This window comes from Coturnix japonica, chromosome Z (assembly GCF_054131305.1).
Source record: "Coturnix japonica strain WE chromosome Z, WE-NBRP24, whole genome shotgun sequence".
Classification (NCBI taxonomy): Eukaryota; Metazoa; Chordata; class Aves; order Galliformes; family Phasianidae; genus Coturnix; species Coturnix japonica.
Window position 1 is genome coordinate 1348549 of NC_140702.1, and position 21335 is coordinate 1369883.

General features: G+C 44.4%; 3 protein-coding genes across 4 annotated transcripts in view; all 3 read right to left on the bottom strand.

Annotated features, from left to right (window-relative positions):
• LOC146753342 (obscurin-like) overlaps nt 1–2399 on the bottom strand; it is an 11121-nt gene extending 8722 nt beyond the window's left edge. Inside the window, exons 1-4 of one of the 2 annotated variants that reach the window (XM_085530447.1) lie at nt 2114–2399; nt 1603–1865; nt 1251–1380; nt 1095–1177 (exon numbers count right to left, since the gene is read on the bottom strand). The gene's annotated coding sequence lies outside the window, so the exon portion shown is untranslated. Of the gene's footprint in view, nt 1–1094; nt 1381–1602; nt 1866–2113 lie in introns of both variants that reach the window. The other variant, XM_085530446.1, reaches the window with a different exon arrangement.
• Nucleotides 664–9826, bottom strand: LOC146753343 (obscurin-like protein 1). Its single transcript, XM_085529342.1, has 8 exons — nt 9796–9826; nt 6739–7014; nt 4550–4825; nt 3388–3663; nt 2430–2448; nt 1713–1865; nt 1095–1332; nt 664–681 (listed from the first exon to the last, which is right to left on the bottom strand). The coding sequence occupies exons 1-8, from the start codon at nt 9824–9826 to the stop codon at nt 664–666; spliced, it is 1287 nt and encodes a 428-aa protein (XP_085385468.1).
• A 7903-nt stretch (nt 9827–17729) lies between these two features.
• On the bottom strand, nt 17730–21272 carry LOC146753344 (rho GTPase-activating protein 32-like). Its single transcript, XM_085528694.1, has 7 exons — nt 21129–21272; nt 20548–20627; nt 20079–20186; nt 19713–19843; nt 19032–19233; nt 18560–18705; nt 17730–18241 (listed from the first exon to the last, which is right to left on the bottom strand). The coding sequence occupies exons 1-7, from the start codon at nt 21186–21188 to the stop codon at nt 17820–17822; spliced, it is 1149 nt and encodes a 382-aa protein (XP_085384820.1). The 5' UTR covers nt 21189–21272; the 3' UTR covers nt 17730–17819.
• Nucleotides 21273–21335: the final 63 nt, after the last annotated feature.

The following is a 21335-nucleotide window of genomic DNA, read 5'->3' on the forward strand; positions in this document are numbered from 1 at the left end:
ATATCTGCCAGTGTAAACCCTTCCAGTGAAAAAAAAGAAAGCTACATATAGGTGGGGAGAAATGTTGGTGAAATTATTTGTGATATTTTTGCTAATAATATGCTCAAAATCCTGGAGCAAGACTTCAAGTTAAGCAACTCAGTCTGTGTAAGTAGACTTACAGAAGGGAACCATAAAGCTTATGGAAGGGAACTGTCAAGCTAATCCACAGCTAAAACAGAGTAGAGACGAATTGCAGGAGCTTGTTTACTTTGCAGAAGTGTGAGCTTTAACCACTGCTGAGCTCCTAGTACAAAAGTCTGAACCAATGCAACAAACCAACCCGTCCATGTTGCACGAAAGAATGTACTGACACCACCAGAACACAAAATTCTATGGCTGAAAATACCCGCAAAAATCATCCAGCCCTTCTCCATTGCTCCAGGACATGCTCAGCTCTTTGTGCCCCAGATATTTCACTAACCTTTCCTGAAACCCACAGTGAAGGCTTCAAAGCCCCTCCAAATGACTTATCCAGTCATCCAACCATTAAAAAGCTTTTTTGTTGTATAACTTGCATCTTTATCATTGCAATTTAGGTCTATTATTTCTGCACAGAGAACAGATTGTTTGCTTCCACTTTCTAAGAGCCTTTTATGTACTCAAAGCCTGCTATCAAGCCTTTCAGTACCTGTTGATGACCTACACAGCAGCAATTGGTGGCAGGGGCTTTGTAGACAAAAATCAGATAGACCTTCAATTCTGTCCTTGTCCATTCCGTAGCAAACATGACAAAAGGATGCAGGAAATAGGACAGAAGTACAGGGCTACAGCTGAGACACCGTTAGCTTACTTGAAAGGAAAGCATCCATAGATAGATGCACTCTTGTGTTTTTATTTTTATTTTTTCTTTTAGCTCTGACTGCTTATAAAGATTATAAAGAGGGTTAGTGGTAAGACTGCCCTCTCTTTCACCTTCTTTCAAGCATTACAATGGTGTCCAAGCCCAGGGCTGTGTCTCCCTGCCCCCATGGCAAGTAGGGCTGGCAGTAGCCACTGTGATCATAGAGAAGACCTGAAACCAAGTTCAAATCACATCCAGTGTCTTTACAGACCTTGCAATCATTCCACTTGCTTTCCATATTGATCTTGGCTTGGCTCTTGTCGTCAGGACTCTCGCAGCAGTAAAAGTCCCTGTCTGCAAAGGAGATGTCCTTAACTATCAAGATATACTTTGTTCCCTCAGCTTTGATCTCTGTTTTTTCACTGGCCTTCAATACAATGCTGTTCCTCATCCACTTGACTTCTGCAGGCTTGGTCAGCTCTACCTCCAGGGTCACTGTGTCTCTCTCTCTTCAACAGTTTTAGGCTCCAGTTTCTTCTTGAATGAGACTGAGGCCTCTGATCAGTGAGAAAAAATAACAGTAAGAACACAGTGAATCCACCAAACAGTTTTTTTAGAAAGAATATAAACAGTGGTTCCAGTCCCAGTGCATTCAGGGGAACCCTATTTAAGGAAGCAAAATTCCATATCGTCACCATAATCAGAGGAAAGGCAACATGTGAAACCCACAAACCACAGCACCAGTGACAGCCTATCAATGGGGCATTACAGCCCCTTACCTCGGACTCTGAGATTGGCTGTGCTTTCTACGCCCTCAGCACTGGCAGAGATTTCAGCTGCATCTTCCAGTGTCAGATCGGTGATGGTGAGGCTGTGGTTGGTGTCCTACTGTGAGATCACGAGTTTCTTACTGGCTTCAATCTTGACGCCATTCCTGAACCAGGGGACCACAGCATCACTAGGAGAAACAGTGCACTTGAACACAGCCTCTTTGCCTTCTTCAGAAGCCACGTGGTTGAGACGCGTAACAAATTTCACCACCCTGTGAGATGATGGAGAAGAAGAAACCACTTAGCAGCACATAAAAGATGTGTCCCTAAGTGTATGAGCTCCTTTAAGTTTGAGCACCTTCAAAGAGCCAACAGAGTCCATGATTTTATTGGAAGCATCAGATTTTATGACTCGCAGTAAGTGATCACCATAACTCACACTCACATCTCCTGCCTGTAGAGGAGATCCTCCTTGCATCTACAAAGATGCAAAGAAGGAATAAAAAAATTCCCATCTCACCAGTTGTTTCCAACTTGAAGGTCATCTTCTGGCCAGCAGCCTCGCAGATGTATTCTCCAGCATCATTCTTCTCCAGCTGCTCCACAACCAGACGCCGTGTTTTGCCCACAGATTCCATTCTGAACTTTCTGGAGGAGGCAAGCAGTCTTCCATCCTTGTACCATTTTACTCCAGTTGGATCCTGTGCTACTTCACAGCTGAGGCAGGCACTTGCTGTCAGGGCAGCACTCACCTCTTTCTGCACCTGCTCCTGGTTTATAAACACAGGTTTTGGCTCTGAAGGAAGAAAAGAAAAAGTATTGACTGAGGGACTGACATGTGAGCATCTTGCAGGTCTTTATATACAGGTTGGAACAGGTTTAGGTTACCACTTGTGCCCAAACTAATAGCCTTCACCAGAGAATATCAGCTCTTCTGTTGAAACTAAGTGTCAAATCTAGGCAAGAAAGAACCTAGGAACTGAAGGAACCAAGAGGGTCCTTGAACACCAGTCCCATGGTTGCAAGTCACTATGCAAACATATTGAACCCAAAAGAACATCTGTCCTGCAGGCAACCAAAACCTGAGTTCCTTTTACTTAAGACCCACTGTGAAACATCAAAACACATAAACATGTGATAGTCAAACCACTGGCTGCCTTTTCATGACCCAGAACAGTACTCCTGGCTTCCTGAACAGACTCCTCATGGCCTCTACCATTGCCACAACTGTGACTGTCAAAGGCACAAAGGAAATATGCTCACCAACGCAGTCCTTTCTTCTTTGTGTGTGATTTGCAGATATCTATTTTACTTTGAGCTCTGGGAATAGTCAGCTCTACCAAGTCTCTTACTGTGAGTAGCAGACTCACCTATCCAGATGCAGCCTCCAACATAAAGGCATAGTAAAAAGGCAGTGTACTACTAGGAGAAGTTCCTGCTTCTCCTGCCATGAAAGGCTGCACGTACAACATGCACTCCAGCCTCACTGCACATACTTATCTTAGTCAAATGTTTCCGTGAACAAGAATTACAGTTTGGGATCTCAGGCACAGGAGAGATTTGAATAATATCTTGAATATTGCTTCCATTGTACATATATCAGTAATTATTATTCTACAGACAGACTGAAACAGGTCTTTGTGCCATACTAAAACCAAATACTTTCTACAAACCCAGGCAATCAAGTATACGGAAAAATCCTCAGCACAGACTACTGCAACTGGATCACTGTATAATAGAAACTAGATTTTACTTGACTGTTCTCTGCTGTATTTCAGACAACACCTGTCTTACCTGTGACATGAATCTTGAAGGTGAGTTTCTGGCCAGCAGCCTCGCAGCTGTACTCCCCTGCATCTTTCTTCTCCACCTGGCTCACCACCAGCCGACGCTGTTTGCCCTCTGACTCCACCTTGAACTTCTTGCTCCAGGTGATCAGTTTCCCCTCCTTGTACCACTTCACCTCCGTCTTCTTCTGGGCCACCTCGCAGCTCAGCGTGGCATTTTCTGTTGGTGCAGCCTTCACCTCCTTGTCTACCTTGTCCTTGTTTGTAAACACGTCTTCTTTCTCTGCAGGGACATCACAACAGTCACACCGTTTTGCTGTAGTCTGTGGCAGAGCTTACTCCAGTTCCCTGTTTTCACTATACTTGCCCTTCACAGGGAGCATCGTGATGCCTCATTAAGAAAGGAAAATACCTTCCCTTCTATTTTGCCTTGGGAAATGATAGGCATATCATATCATATCATATCATATCATTTCATATCATATTACATCATATCACAAAGCTAAACATTTCGCAGTCTGATAGCAGATTTGGACATGAGATTTAGAACACCTGCATGCACTGCTGAACCTCCTCCCTTCTCTTTTTTTCTTCTCATATCTCTCTACATTTCCAGTAAATCAGAAGGGAACGGCCCTCTAGAACAGGTTGCCCAAGGAGACTGTGGATGCTCCATCCCTGCAGGCATTCAAGGCCAGGCTGGATGTGGTTCTGGGCAGCCTGGGCTGCTGCTTGGCAACCCTGCACATGGGAAGAAGGGGGTTGGAACTGGATGAGCACTGTGGGCCTTTGCAACCCAGGCCATTTATCAGTCTGATTATTGGCATTTTCCACCTCATTGTGTCCTTCAAATTTTGTAACCAGATCTCTTCAAACACCTCCCCTTTTCTCACTCCTTGCATGCCCGGTGTGCGCTTGCACTGTAACCCTGCAGACACCAGCTGACTACAAGAGCTGCACAAGTTACCCTCCTTGCCTATGGTTTGTTGCAGTAATTCATTCCTGGATGGAAAAGCACATGTAGAAAAGTGTTGCTATGACACTAGATGACAAAGAAAGTCCTATAGCCAAAATGTTTTGCACCAGAGAGGCTGTCAGTTGATCCTCCAAATGCAAGACATACCAAATGAATCGTTCCTTTATCTCTGGGATTCCAAGCATTTTCTCACCTCTGACTTTCACTTGGAATGTTGCTTTGTCATCTTTTGTTTCACAGCTGTAGCTCCCTTGGTCTTTCAGGGTCACATTTTTGACCATGAGCTTGCGCTGCGTCCCCTGGGAGATGATGGTTGTCCTCTGGTCCTGCTTCACCTCTGTTTGATCTTTCTTCCATACGACAGCTTCACTTGCAGCTGACACCTCACACACCAGCTCCAGGTCTTCAGAAGGACTGACTGATATTTCTGGAGTCGTTTTGGGCTTGTTGACAAAATTAATGGATTCATCTGAAGAGAAAAAGAGAAAGTGGTTTACATCCTGACTCAGGCTTATTCAGCACAGCATGAAGATACAGTTAGAACTGATTGTAATGTCTATGCTCATTACATCTGGGGGATCGAGTTTCACCTCTGGAGGTACTCACATACAAACATCTGCTTGATTCTCCTGTGTAAGGAAAGAGTAAGTTCTATGCAGACAGTTCTTATTTCTTCTAATCAATTCAGTATTCTGCACATGTTCTTCTGAAGCTAAAATGAAGGCAGCTAAGTAACGTGTTTGCAATGCATGAACAAACCTATTCAACACCTTGTCTCTAAGCTAACAAGCAGCGTTTGATGAGCACATCAGTATTTCATGCCCTTCATTCCATCCAGACACAACCTGCCTGAGGAGCAAGCTGATGGCTGTCAGCTACAGGCAGACCTAGCTTAGTATTGCATTTCTTAGAGCAACAACTGTTGCTTTCAGTCACTGAATATACCAAGGCCAATTGCTATGCCAGGCACATTTATGGCAGCAGTGAACAAATAATGCATTAAAAATTGTAATAGACAGGAGCCATCTATTCTTTTAAAACTAGGTGACCAAAGAAGAACAGTCCCTCTAGAGTCAAGCTGTTAAGAACTAATAGCATCAATCAATAACACATAGATAGATAACTTCCCTGCCCTAAGACAGGTGCTGCCTGTGACCATTAGGTGCTCCTAATTAAGCCCTCTTGATGGCTTTTTTGTCTGAGCCATGTGACATTTTGTGATAGGAGTTACTGCTAGTGTTCCCTTCACCCTACACCAAAGTAGGAGGTATCCATTCTCAGGGAATCATGCAGGCTTCCTCTGGATTTGATGCTCAGAGACAGCCCCAGAACTTTTAAAATCTTAGCTTAGCTCTCATGCAATAATGTTCATCAAACAGTGCAACATGCCCCCTGGTAAAATCCATCAGGGCCACATCTCCACAGTTCCTGAACATCTTCAGGGATCCCACCACCTCCCTGGGCAGCCTGTGCCAGTTAATTCTGTGGGCAGACCTGCCAGTATGAAATATTATGCTAACATGACAAACAGAGAGAAGAAAAGCAAAATTCAGACTAGCTGACAAGCCTTGGCAGGAAGTTCTGCTCTCCATCAATTTAGTCCCATTATTCAGTTCTCTTTGGAGCTGTCTCCATGCCTCTCTGGAGTTTGTTCTTTGAGAAGAAGCAATTAAGTAAGCTCTCCAATGCCAAAGTGCATACACTACTCTAGGGCTTTGTTGTTTCTCCATGGATCAACAAGGGAGACAAGCCAGCAGAATATGATGAAGAGCCTCATGCATACTCAGTGTAAAAGAAAAAAAGGCAACTGTTGCTGGGAAGAAGGTGCATTTGCATTTGTGTCATCTGCAGAGGGTACTGCAGAAATGGAAAGTCTTCCACTGGAGCAAACAAAGGGCTCTCATTTATTGCAATCAAGGCCTAGCGTGTGGATCTCAGAGATCAGACCTACACCCTGCAGCAAAACAGAGACCTGCGTGGGAAAGTTCAGTTTCTCTCTACATCTGTGTCAGAAAAAGCCCACCATGGAATGACAGCTAAGTGAACATCCCTGTGACTCTTCACAGGTCTCTTCTACATTTGGGATCACTGCTACAAAAGAGCTGTTTACATCATGTCTCGTGGCCACCCTGAGAGAAGAGCAGGAAGGCTGGGATGCTCTTTTTCCTATCTTTCCCTTGATTTCCTCTATATCTTATGGACGAATCACAGGACAGAACACAGAAATCAAATGGCTCTACAAAGCAGATTGGCCAGTTCAAGTCAAAACAGCCACTGAAAACACCCCAGATGCTGTCTGACAACAGCTGGACTGTCGGGGAGTCAGGTGAATGCAGTCTGCTGGCCCTGGGCAGGAAGAGGACAGCCCAGACTGTCACATACCTTTCACTGAAAGCTGATAGAGCATTTTATCCCCCTCACAGATGCACTGACAACTTCCAGCATCATCCATTGAGACGCTGTGAATTTTCAGGGTGTGCTTCTTCCCCACATTTTGCAATTCATATTTTTCACTGGCCTTGAGCTCCTTCCCATCCTTCATCCACTCCACAGTAGCGCCTGTGTCTGAAAGCTCAGCCTGCAGTTTGGCTTCCTCACGCAGCCGAGCGGAGATCTTTTCTACATCTTTGCTCTTATTGGTAAATCTCACTGCAGCACCTGTCAGGAGCAAAGGCCTCGTTATTTCAATTGATATCAGGCTAACGTGGTCAATGTTTGCTGCAACATCTCTGAAAAAGTATCACCTTCTGTTCCTGCACTCATCATTGTGTCAGTGCTGAGCAATTCAAGATATTTCATTTGGTCTTCTTGCCGGATTTACTAAGTAAAATTCAACCAAACATCTCCTTCTACTGATTAAGAATGCTCTAAACATGCTTCTGCAGAGGTTTCCACCCAATGACAAACAGCTCCTCCCATACTGAATGTTTATTTGTTCTATTTTGTCATGCAAAGCTGATTGATAGAGATATTATTGGCATGATTGCTCACCTACTTCTAAACTATTTCAATGCAATCAGAAAGGCTGTCTGAACCTGGAGCTGAAAGTACTGCTCTATGGTGATGCAGTGGTAAACCTGGTGACTGAATGCACTGGCCAATAGCTGTGAACTGCAGACATTCATCAGCTGGCATGAAGCAATCTGGTTCAGATACCAAGCAGCTGGGTAGATTGGCTTACCCTACACTCAGTGCTATCATGTTTAGGTCATTACCAGGACTCACGTCAGTCCATGGGATGCAATTTCAGGTATTTGGTACAGTCAGTGAATGCCTGCAGCCCCAGTTCTAATCATCAGATCACAGCAACTATGCCTTGACTGTAAGAGGAAAGGAGAAGGATCAAAGCAAATACCTCTCACTCTCATCTTGCTGCTGACATCAACATTTTTGGCAACAAATTTCACTTCTGCTCCACCATCATTCTTGGTGACGTTCTTTATGATTAAGCTGTGAGTAGTTTGGGTTCTCTTGATGATGCAGGTCTCGCTTTCCTGTAAGACTTTACCACTGAGGTACCAAGTGCCGCAACACATTGTTGTAAGGTCAATAGTAAACATGGCATCCCCTCCAGGAACAGCTTCACCAGTTGTTAGGGGGGATTTCACAGCCAGGACTGGTTCTGAGGAAGAACAACATGTATGTCTTAATGCTCTTGAGATGCAAGTCTGGTATCTCATTTAGAGATGGAAGATTAAATCATAGGGACATTTCTACTTCTCCCTTTGCATGAGTGCTGGAAGAAGCACTTCTATGCTTCAAATCTGTTACAGAAACTTCTGCCTCTGGTACACGTGAGATATCAAAAGATAATAATATTCATGTCTCTGTCACAGAAACAGAACTTGTATCACATTCGTGGTAGCTGGAGGCTGATAGGAGATAGGAGAACTAGGAATAAAGGAAAGCCTTTGGTGTGTTAATGCACTACTATCCTTAAAGTCAAAGGAAACATCTTTAGGGAACCAACACAGCTGCTCAGCACACACTGACCCATTTCCATTGGGGTTTTTGTGCTTACCAAGGTGCACGCTCCCTGGGAATTCCAGAGACGGGCTCTGTCCATGCGCATTGACTGCAGACACTCGGAACTGATCATCAGCCTCTTCAGACAGATTGCTCACCGTGAACTCTGGGACGGGGACATGAGACTCGTGGCACCTCACCCAGGTGAAGCCAGTTAGTTTCTTGCATTCCACAATGTAGCCATCGATTGGAATGGGGCAGTGCATCTTCGGAGGGGACCATGCCAGCGTCACTGAGGTTTCTGTTTTATTTTTCACCACGGGGTCAGCTGGGGGCTGGGTGGGAGGTTTTCTGGCAGCTGAACAGAAAGAAATACAGAAATATTAGCATAAGGTCATTTGGACTGGAAAAGACCTTCACGATCAGCAGACTCAACTTTCAGCATGACCTACTGAGTCCCACCATTAACTACTGTGGTACCTGAGGACATACATGACAAGCTTATTCCTGCAGGTATTTGCATAGTGAATATATTCACCCTCTGGTTGCTTTGGAACATTTTAGAGGTTAAAATCCCATCAGACCTTTTCACTGTGTGCAGCCACTGATACAGGCAGGAGGCTGGGAATTACCTGATGGGCTCTAGTTACAGACTACTGACACAGTAAAGGATTGAGTTCATTTCATTTTGGCCATCAGAAAGTTTGGTGTCTGGTTTAAGTCACCCAATTATAATTTAAGACTCCAATTACAATCATATTGAGAACAGCACATTCAGGAGAACTCATCTCATCTTAATAAACCTGAATGAAATCACAGAATCATAGGATCACAGGAGGGCTTGGGTTGGAAGAAACCTTCAAGATCATCCAGTTCTAAACACCCTGCCATGGGCTGGCTGCCCACTAACCAGCTCAGGCTGCCCATCACCCATCCAACCTTGCCTTCAACACCAAGGACAGGCATCCACAGCTTCTCTGGGCAGCCTGGAATGGAAGCAATGAGCCACATGTTGAAGATACTCAAATATTCATGACTGTAAAGAGAGCCAAATACTCCATACATATTGCCTGCCATATCACCTCCTGGTCTGGACAAATCACACAGGTTTGACTCCATGTTTTACATAGTTAGCATTTTATATTTGTTCCAGTATGGAACTGTACAGCCATAGAATGGCCTGGGTTGAAAAGGATCTCAAAGATCATCCAGTTCCAACCCCCTGCTATGTGCAGGGTCGCCAGCCACCAGACCAGGCTGCCCAGAGCCACATCCAGCCTGGCCTTGAATGCCTGCAGGGATGGGGCATCCACAGCCTCCTTGGGCAACCTGTTCCAGTGCGTCACCACCCTCTGAGCGAAAAACATCTTCCTAAGATCCAACCTAAACCTCCCCTGTCTCAGTTTAAAACCATTCCCCCTTGTCCTATCACTATCCACCCTCATACACAGTCATTCCCCCTCCTGTTTATACGCTCTCTTTCATACTGTTTCATATGTTTCATACTGTTATCATTTTCATGACATTTTATTGTGCAGCACCTTGCACAATGTGGTCTTAATTATATGTGTCCATACAGATAATGTTACTAGTGCTGATAATCAGTGTTTATGTTTGTTGTTTCCTACCCTAGAGCAGGATCACATAGCACACTGCACTGTTCAGCTAGATCTTGTGTTTGGCTATTTTCAACTCTGTTTACCTATTTTTAGATTCTCATGGTGTGCTTCTACCTACACCAGTTTCTTTCTTTCTAAAGCCGATAGGCTTGCTTTTCTCAATAAATAAATAAATAAATAAATAAATAAATAAATAAAAAAAAATAAAAAATTCTTGAAGTCAGCTCAGCCTCAAAAACAAGCATTAACAGGTGTTACAGATGGTAGGAAAGTAAACATTTTTCCAAGGCTGTACAGGAGGACTTCTGAGGCAAAATTCAGCTCATATGTGTATTATCAAACCTGTGTTCTAGTTTTAAAAGGGCATTTTTAGAAGCCTGGTGAGTTATTATACATTTTATCCTTTGTACCATATTCCTTCTCCCCAGAGCAAAATATTACCTGAACATATAAAAGATCTGTTATTTTTTAAAAACAAAAGCATTTTGTTCTTCTGGATTACTAGTTAATCTGTTTACTTGTTTCTCTACTGAAAGAATCTGGATGTTGCTCGCCTTCATTCTTTGTGACAGCATCGATAACGGCAGGATGGTTGGACTTAGAAGATCTTGTAGGTCCTTTCCAACATAGTGATTCTATGATTCATGACTGGCATTGGCAAGACTATCTGCATGGAGCAAAAAAGAATAATCAGTTGTGTCATTGACAAAGCATAAAAAGGTGTAGGAGGCATCTCTTGTAATGCACAGAGTGATGACATGTACCAAAACTGAATTTTGATGTTCTTCTGGACCTTACACAAAGTACAGAACAAAATTGGTCTTATCTATTTTGAAAAATTACAAAACAGCAAGGTTCATGACAGAAGTTGACTGCATTGGTATTAAAATAAACATGAAGTCATTATAACTCAGTCTTAAAGTATTACTCTTTCTCCCCCCGTAATTATTTATCAAATTAAGTAGGTGCAAATATTCTTTCCTCATTCCACAATTTCTTATTAAACACACTCTCAAATTGTCTTCTGCCAGAGACATACAAACAGAACTAAGAGAGAATGGCATGTACTCTACAGAATTTGGGGGGCAAAGGAAGGAAAGATCTTTCAGCTGAGACCATATCCATCTTGTAAGGAAGTCCCTTGAATGGAAGAGTTCCATTTAAAAAAGTCCCTTCCCATCTTTCCTTTAGATCCCCATCAGGTGCTGGAAGATTCCCCCTGAGATATCTCTTCCCCAGGCTCAAGATCCCCAACTATCTAAGCCTATCCTCTTAGGGATGGTGTTCCAGCCCTCTTACCCTCTCTGCAGCCCTCCTCAGCACCTGCTCCAACACCTTAGTGTCCTTTTGTTGAGAACCCGCAAGTATCCCAGGTGGTGTCTCACAAGAGCAGAGCAGAGGGGCAGAATCACCTCCCTTGACCTGCTGGCCACACTTCTTTGATGCAAGCCAGGTATGGCATATCATTGATCTTCTGGGCTGCAAGTACACACTGATGGTCGTGTTGAGTCTTTTATCCACCAGCATTCCTAAATCCTCCTTCTCAGGGCTGATTTCAAGCCATTCACCATCCAACCTACATCTTTGGGATTGCCCCCAGCTCATGTGCAGGACTTCCTAATTGGTCTTGTTGAATCACAGAATCACAGAATCACAGAATTATCCAGGTTGGAAGGGACCTCAAGGATCATGTAGTTCCAACCCCCCTGCCTAGCAGGGCCACCAAACATACACATTTACTAGATCAGATTGCCCAGGGCCCTGTCCAACCTGGTCTTTAACACCTCCAAGGACGGGGCATCCACAACCTCACTGGGCAGCCTGTTCCAGGACCTAACCACTCTTCTAGTAAAGAACTTTCCCCTAACATCCAACCTAAATCTTCCCTCCTTCAACTTAAAACCATTTCCCCTAGTCCTGCTATTGTCAGCCCTTTCGAAGAGTTTACTCCCCTCCTGGGAGTAAGTTCCCTTCAGGTACTGAAAGGCTGCAATGAGGTCACCCCGCAACCTTCTCTTCTCCAGGCTGAGCAAACCCAACTCCCTCAGCCTGTCCTCATAGGGGAGGTGCTCCAGCCCCCTGATCATCTTCGTGGCCCTCCTCTGGACCCTTTCCAAAATCTCCATATCTTTTTTGTACTGAGGGCTCCACACCTGAATCTCACGAGGTTGGCATGGCTCACCTTTTAAGCCTGCCTGTGTCCTACTGGATGGGATCCCTTTGCTCTTGTAAGTCAACCACACCACTCAGTTTTCCCTTCAGGGTGCTGACTAGTGTTGAACTGTTGAACATGGCTCTGTAGGCATAGGCATGTTGCAATGATTCGTGTCTCTCTAGAAATGCCAGAGTGGCAGCATACATTTTCCAAATATTTTACTAGTTTCTCAGGATTTTGTTCTAGGTGCCTGCCTATACCATCTCAAACTCCTTGCCACTCATAAATATCTAGCTACAGGGCAGATTCCTAGAAGAGATTTGTTAATAGTTGTTTAATCTTATGCAAATTCTGAAACACATTTAGTAGGCATAGAAACATTAGTGTACTGGCTTGAACACTCCTGTTCATCACTCCCACACCCTGCTACAAGATTCCTCAAGCCTGAAGATGACTGCAATACTAAATACTAACACCAGACTAGCTTCATGGTCAGTGTTATACCATGCAGAAAAATGATAACCTTAATTTATCTCTCAGAAATAATACATAATGCAGCAGGGATCATATATATAGTGAGTAAGGTATCAAATAACAGGTTTCCATGAAAGAGCTCTGACTGATCTCTGAAAATGAAAAATGTAACATTGTGACCAGTAACTATTAAACTAATACAACTCTTATAGCAATTTACTTTTAACACATTCTGACCAGATCTCAACCCCTCCAGCCCCAAAAGGACTGTCATGACTCAGCCTAGCCAGGCAGCCATTCACTTACTCCCCTGCAAGTGGCTTGAGAGAGAAAGCTGAAACTATTTACTAAGTCAGAAAAGGAGAATGGAAACTAAAATTTATATATACACATGAATATATATATATACATACATATATATATATATACACACAAACCAACTGTACAATTACTCACCATCCACTGACCAGCACCCAGTTAACGATATAACTTTTTGCAGACCAACACCCCATTGGTGATGCAAAGTCTTACCATCCACCAAGCACTTCCCAGTGAACTCCTCCACAGATTTATAGCCTTCTGCATGCTGTCATGTAGTATCAAATAACTCCCTGCTTAATTGAGGCCAGCTGTCTTGGCTCTACCCTAACCCCTGCCCTGTACTGTAAAGGCAGCAGCTCTTCCCCTGTAAGAAGACTGGCTTGGTCCCAAGAGCTCTCCCAACACTTAGCATTAACAAAAACATCACTGTGCTATCAACAGCTGAAACCAGAACACAGAACTAACAGCACTCGTCTGAAAAGCTATACTTGGGAAGTACAAAGCAAGATAACCACTCAGAACTGACTGTAATTCTCTGGTTTCTGGACAATTTTCATTTAACCTTATCTTACAGTTTGCTGTAATTATTACGATGAAGTTCAGAGGTACAGACAAACACATAACTGGTAGCACCTCTGGAGTCAGTACAGGAAAATGTTGGACAGAATTAACTGTAAGTTTAAAGAGGTACCAAAGGCAAGAAGTCATCTAGCATGGGCACCTCAGGCAAGAATGAACTCACTAGGACAAAACCACATCCAATTTACTGATGCTACGACTACTTCAGCTTCACCTGTGGGGTGCACATGGAGAAAAGATATCCGAAATGCAAGGAAACGTTTTGTGTTTTTGTGGGCACTGTTTAACTAAGTGTACCTGTATTAAATCATGTTTCTCACCATGAAAACTGAGCTTTAGAATTGCTTTCACAGTAAGACTTTGCCTTTGGTTTGGATGAAGTATGTTCTCACCTATTTCTGCCACTTAGATCCCTAATATTCAGATTTAGAAGTAAGCTATTTTACTGTAATCTTAACATCATACTCAGTATTATGGACACACTGTGGAACACACTAGTACTCCTTAGGTCATTTGTGCTGATAATGCATAATTGATAACACAAGTAGATTGAAGTGGCAGAAATTTCAAATGATTTTTCAGTGCAAAATGTTTCCTGACACTACTTCTGTTCAAAAATAATCCATGCAAGCTGGAAAAAAATTCTATGCATGTAGAATTAAATTGCCAAGAAACTTCAAGACAAAGTAAAATAACTTTTTTAAATTATGCAAGCCCATAAAAGATATAATCAGCTGATGTCTTAAGATCAGTAAAAGTTATAATTTCAGAGCTTTGGTGATCACGTAAATAGTATCTGTTTTCTCACTTTCATTTATTTATTTGTTTGTTTGTTTGTTTTGGACTGAGAAATCCCAACTGGCAAAAATCTTGCCTACAGCTGATTTAACTTAGCAAATGTCTTTGAGCATTAACTATTTTATAATAAATAACAAAGGAGTTGCAAAAAGGACAGAGAAGTGTGAACATACATCTCTTCAAGAAAGGTGTGCTTAATTTTTCTGCATGTGCTGAATTTCCTAAGAACTTTCTTCCAGTCTTTCTCTGTACTTGACAAAGAATAAAATTATCGTTTCTGACCCCCCACTGTAGGTACTTCAAAGGAGATAAAAGAATTTTGTCAAAAATGGCTGCTCATTCTTGTGAACAAATTGCACCACCTCCTTCCACAGGTCTCACTAATTCCTTCTGGAAACACAGTCCGAAGTCTCATACAACATTGCCATCTAGTGATGAAGTACTTGACTTACACTAAAAGAATATTAGACAGTCTTTGTGAAAAGAAAACTAATCAGGTTGTCTATCTTACCCACTCGGGACTACCTTTGAGAACTCTGTAAGCAACAAAGAAGTGATGAGTGTCACTTTTCTTCCCTGCATTCTTTGTACCACCCACTGCAATGAAAATGTGTTTTGAGATTAAAAATGTGTGTTCACACTCTGGAAATCTGCATCTATGTCTGCGTTATCATGCATAGAGTAATCTTCATCAGAGCGGAGGAAGAAGCTGCAGTATACAGGTTCAGAAGAAATAACCATGACTTGTACAAGAATTTTACCAGTGAGGTAGAAAAAAGGAAGTATTATCACAAGAGATAAGGAAAAAAGAAATTCCATTGATTTTGAAATAGAAAAGTTACTAGAGGCCAAAAAATAAATGAATCATTATATCTAACTCAAAATATTTTTGCATGTATATCTTAGTGTTATTAGGCCACTGTATTGCAAAATACAAGGTTAAATTATTTTCCCCTCCAAATATATTTGAATGCAAATGAATGTTATTAAAGAAATATCAATAGCTTCCCAAACCCTCAATTAGATTTGTTACATACAAGAAACAAACTGCACAAATATGGTACCAAATTTGTAGAAGGCATTCATGCAGTACGAAATTATTTTCAGAAATAACTGAGAAAAAAAGCATAAAAAATTGCACCTTTTTATTTTCTTTTTAAATCTAATGTTGGTGTTTTTCTTTGATCCGATAAGGGGATTAGGCTCATTTCTGCCAGTGACTTCCCTGTAACCTTGGAATAACGTAAACTACTCTTGATGGACTCAGAAATAAGCAAGCTCCTGCAAATCAAAGACAAAGGTCTTCTACAGGAACGGCACACCTATTTCCTAACACTATATATTTTGTTTATTGACAGACAACAAGCTAAGATATCAGCACGAACAGATTGTGTAAAATACCCAACGCACTGGAAAGAGCATTCCAAAAGTGATGAACACAGAATGGAGAAAGAGGAGATGTTGTGAGAGTAAGCTAAGAGGACAAGCCCATAGCAACCTTCAGTCCTCGGGTCAGCTGACAGGCTTTGTAATATTTGTTAATACAGAAAGAGTAATAATTAAGTAAATTTTAGATGAGGAACCTTTCTGGCCTCAAGACAGTCACACAACTCTTCCAGTGGTGGAAAATGAGTTTATTTTATGGTCCAGTATAGAGAAAACGATTACTCTTGGAGGTCTTTACATTCCCTGGTTTTGTCAGTTAACCTCACTTGTTCAGCTTCTCAGAGAAGAAACTTACTAATTTTCTTTGCCACCAAGAAGTCAAAAACAATTATCAGGACTTGGGACACATGCATTATTCAGCTCATCAAATAAAAAAATAATCAGGATTTTAAAAATAATAAAAATAATTAAATATAAAAAATCAAAAGCTGACCTGGAGTACTTTTTGAAGGGTACCATTGTGAATAGTATATGCATAGAACTACATGGAAACCTTGCTGCAGACAAGTTTCTGAGAGCTACCAAGCAATGCAACCTAGCAGAATTCAGAAGGGAAACCAAGAGAGCCTACCTGAGCTCCACTGCCTTTAAATGCTCTGTGGAGAGGGAAGGGAAAGAGGGGAAAACAAACACCGCTCTACATCCCTCTGAGCCAATAGACGCTTTGCCCTGGATTAGCTCTGGTGCTGCATAAGCTGGGCTTCCACAGCATGTGTTCAGGCGGTAATCAAGGCCTCCCTGGAAGAACACAAAAAAGAGAGAGAAACGTTTGCTTTAACAGAGTTTATGTCTTCTGGTCATAACACTTCAGAAGCCTCAGAGGCTTCTTCTCCTGTGTATATTTTCATTCATTAGATTTTTTTTTTTCATTCTGTGTGACCTCACTAAGCAAATATTGTCTAAGACCATGAGTATCACATAAATGTGCAGATCTCAAGCTGCTCACTTATCTAGTACCCTTGGCATGATGCTTTATTTTCCTCAGCTGATCATCTAGATTGTGCCTGTTGATTGTGCAACAACAGCCTGTTGGTCTTGATTACCTGCGAGAGGCTCTAACTTATACCAGGAAAAATCATTTGAGGATAAGTAATTCTCTTGGAATCAGTAAGGAAGTCTTCCCATTCTTTCTTAACAGCAGAGATACACACACACACAAACTTGTGGAACCTCACTGCTTTGCGCAGTGCTGTGCACACTCACGTGTCATGCACTGATTTCCCAGCCAGTCCTCGTGGGGTCTCTTACTTAGGATGGGAGTGCAGGGGAGCAGCCAGAAGCTGTTTGCATTCCCTGCTGTCTGCTGGGCAGCTTTGCTGGAGATGCTTGGGTTGCTTTGCTTTTCCTTGGGAGGTGGGAAGGAGCTTTGGGTTGGAGGCACATCCCGTGCCAGAGCATCCCGATGGCACGTGTGGGGCACTGATCTGCAGCAGAGGAAGGGGAGGAGGTCCCAGCACAGCTCTGCACCATGCTCTGCCACACTGGGCAGCTTGTTCCTGGCTCAGCAGTGCCATCAGAAAAGGAGCAGGGAAGGAAATCAAGGATGGGAGGTACCATCAAACGCAGTCGGTGCATGCCTTTGCAAGACAAACAGACCCAGAGCTTGAGGATTGTTCCTGCTTTTGTAGCATTCGTGTGCTGTAGCTGAGCAAAAGGTTCTGTTGCTTGAATCTTCTTCTGCACGAGCCGCCTACAGGTAAATGTCTGCGGGGATGGAGGATGTGACAGAAAGCATTTGTCTCCACGACAGTGTAGTTACACTTGGTCTAGAGAGTGAGAGAGGCAGGCAGCACTGCCTGATGTTGGTCAGGGTGAGCTCCTCCTGCCGCAGCGTGATGATGGCAGGGCTGGAGATGATCTGCAGGGGCAGCTCACAGGTGCTGTCAGGGAAATTGGGAACACACCCAGAGCTCGGCCACACACACCCCACAGCCAGAGCGTTGCAAGCTGAGCTGCCTTGATGTTTCTTGCACTCATCCCAATCTCTGTGAATGAGACTTGGAATGCAGCCAAAGTGTTGATTGAGCACGAGCGTGCCTTTATTCAATGGGACAAAGGAGGGCGTGTGAGGTCTGCTGGAACAGTGGGACTCATCCTCTTATGTCTCATGAGAGCTGCTCAGAGCCCGTGCTGTTACCAGGAGCCTGGGACTGGTGGCCTGATTCTACGCCCTCCTCCGAGATGCTCGGCTTCTCGTCGGTGATGCTGACCTGAGCCTGCATGGTATTGCTGCTGTCAGGGCATTCGGGCTGTGCTTGTGCTAGTCTGTCCTCGAAGGCCACTGGGTTACAATTTAGGCTAGTGCCTGTAGAGTCTGGCAGGCTCAGGTCAGGAGCTTCATCAGGGATCGCATTAATTATGGCTTGAATGTGGAGGACATTCTTCTCTCTATTGCTGCACTCACATGCAATGTTGTCCTTTGAACTGCAGCATCCTGTGCTTCCCATGAGCTCTATATTGATGGAAGCACAGGATGCTGCATCATCATATGTGCTGTGTCTTGGGGTTACACAAGGGCTGGAGTCACCTAGGAAGGAGTAGATGCACACAGTTAGTGTCGAACGTTCACAAGATGAATCATGAAACAGGTTCTTGACATTTGGCTATGTAGTGGTGGTGGGCAGAAGCAAATAGGCTTCTGGCAACAGTGTCACTGTCTTGAAAGTGATCCTCGTGCAGGTCCAGCTCTTGTGTTGACAAGAGACTCATTTGGGAAAGACAGGGGTCAACTGAAGATGTCAGGCACGGGCTTGAACGCCAGAAAAAGGTACAAGCCCAGTGAAAGCATGAATTCTACCTGTGTTGCTGACAAGCAGTGTTTTCAAAGTTGGATTTGCACCCTTACCTGCCAGGACCAAGACTTCTGCTTCGGAGGGCTCCCTGGCACTGCTCTGCAGTTGGTGTTCAGCCACAGTGGATGGTCTGCGCAGGCAAAAGCATGAACACCAACTGCCAGCTGGTGACTCCTTTGTCTTGCTGGGAACCCTCGGTCTGGTGAGAAAACAGAGCATGCTGTCAGTTGTTGTGCAGGTTGAAGAAAGAGCTGCTCCGAGCCCTTGCCAATTGTTGCCCGTTAGTTGCCCCTATAGTTCCCTCCTCCTGGCACTGCCTGCTTTCTGCTGAAATCTGCTCAGCCCTGACGTCCTGCTAGCTAAATTCCTCTCAACCATGTCGAGCAAGATGCGGAGCACATGAGCAAAGTCTCCACAGCCAGACAGGACAGGAGCTGGCAGGCTCACTTATAATGGACTAAAAATAAACCAATAAGACCCACCCAACCAATCAAAACAGGGGCTGGAAAGGGAAGTCCTTTTTACCTTTCAGATGGAAAATCAATGATCGTGTGGAATCTCCCTTGAGCAGCTGCGGGGTCCTCCTCCACCTCGACGTTGCTGCTCTGTGTCACTGCAGGAGAGCTGCTCTGGCTGCTTCTCTGAGCCTGTGCCTCCTGCAGTGTGAGCAGCTTTGTGGGTGGAGGAGACACCCACACAGACTTGGGTCGATCCAGAGAACTGTGCCCTGCAAGAGAAAACCACAGGTAAGATTGAGGATCCGAAAGCAACAGCACTGCCATCCCAGTTCTGCATTTCTCTCAGACTTGCATATCCAAGCGACTCAAAGAAGAGGAGATCAAAATAACTCTGTGCTCACAAGTATGCATGTGGCAGAGGACACAGTCATAATTAAGAGCAGCTCTCTGTATCATAACAGGCAAACAAAAATGCCTAGAAACACTAGGGGGCAGGAATCTCAGAAATCTTTGTTGCCACATTTCAATCAAGCTTCACCTCCTTACAAAACATCTTAACAGCAGTGACAGTTTTCTCCATGTAAGGTTTGGGTTTGGACACTCTCAGGATCCAGAAATGGGGCGCCATATTCTAATCTAACCCCAGAAGTCTGCTGTCTCCTCGACAGCAAAAGCATTTGCAAAGGTCTTGGAGAAGGCCTGGATTACATCAAAGTGTCAGATTAAGCTAATGGGGGAAGACGCTCACCCTCTCCCACAGCTGGTGTGGAGCAGAAGAGGACATCTGCGTGGCTGATGATGAACTCGACTACAGTCGACTGTGTCTGCAGCTCCATACAGGCAGCTTCACTGGCGCAGGCAGACGGGCTCTGCTGGGATCTGAAGAAAAGGCAGATCATAAAAGTCATTTTCCCAAGGTCATTTCCCCATGTCTGAGCTTTTGCAGAGAAAAACTGTCAAGTTGAGCTCCGGAGACTTCCACAGTGGGCAATCAGCAATGCCACTGTCGAAATTCTCCTGGATGATACCAGATAAACAAGTGAGTAGAAACTGTCCCCTGGGGTTGGGGGAGAGCAGAACTAAGCATCATGTTGAAATGGAGAAAGAAGTTTACCTTAAGAGGTTTGGAGCCCACACAATTGCTAAGTTCTTAGCATCCATGTTGGTCACGGAGCAGTTCCTGGCCAGAGATTCCAGGTGTGTCATCAAGTACTGCAGCGTCCTGGAAAACAAGAGAGGCAGATGTTCAGCACCAAAAAGCAAGCCGTGTTGCAGTGCACAAAACAAACATCACTTCATGCTGGTTGTTGTCATTGCTACCACCCTGAATATGAAGTAGATAAAACGTTCCCCGTGCCACCACGCTGCAGCACCAAGCCCTGCAAAGCACAGCCGCAGCCATCGGCTGCACCAACCGTGCCCCCGTGCCAAGGAACTGACCCAATCAATTGACCCAATGCAGCCTTCAGCCGCTGCAGCGTGCACAGGCATGATGTTGCAGGTGTGAGACAACACCTGGAATCGCATCATCGCCCTCTGAAAGGCAGCAGGGCTGAGCTCTGCAGACCGAGGGCAGCACTGACCTGTAGTGAGGAGCGGGCAGCTGCTGGATGGTGTCCTTCATTCTCTGCACCCGCTCCTCCTCTGCAGCACCGGCAGCGTCCTGGAAAAAGGCAGGAAGGGATTCAGACACCAGTCAGGATGGAGAGCTGCCACAGGTTTGGGAATCATGGGGACAGCGCGCTGGTGGTCAGCACCAAGGCAGACTCGATGCCTTCCAAGAGGCATCAGGGGAACACAGCAGCACGCAGCCTGTGCCATCAAGGCCAAGCAGTGCAAGCTCTGGGGGCTTTACTGCCTGATTGCTCAGTGTAGCTCCTCGCAGCAGGCATTCCTCTCCAAGTCCACTTTGCTATTAACCCCATTCTACCAATAGCTGGGGAACAGCAAAGGAAAGGGAATTCTCACAACCATTGTGAATAGCTTAAATAAGCACCTCCTGGCACCACCACAAGTGCCATCAGTGAGAGGCAGGATGTGGCAAAGACATGCCTCATGGGGATAACAGAAAGAAGACCTCAGAGCTGGGGCACTGCTGCAACCACTGGCCAGGATTCCCAGGGAACAGGTATGTATCATTTCCAAGACATTACCCTGTGCTTACCAAGAACTTGTCATACAGCTGGTCAGTCAGCAGCGGGTTCGGGAGCTCCCTGAAATACATCTTACACAGGGAGCTCACGCTGTGAATGTCTTGGACGCTGAGCTCTGGCACCTGCTCCGTATCGAATTCATGGCTGCAGAGAAAGACACAGAATTGGGCAGAGGGCTTTGAGGAAGACGAAAACAAGTCCACAGCCACAGAAAATAC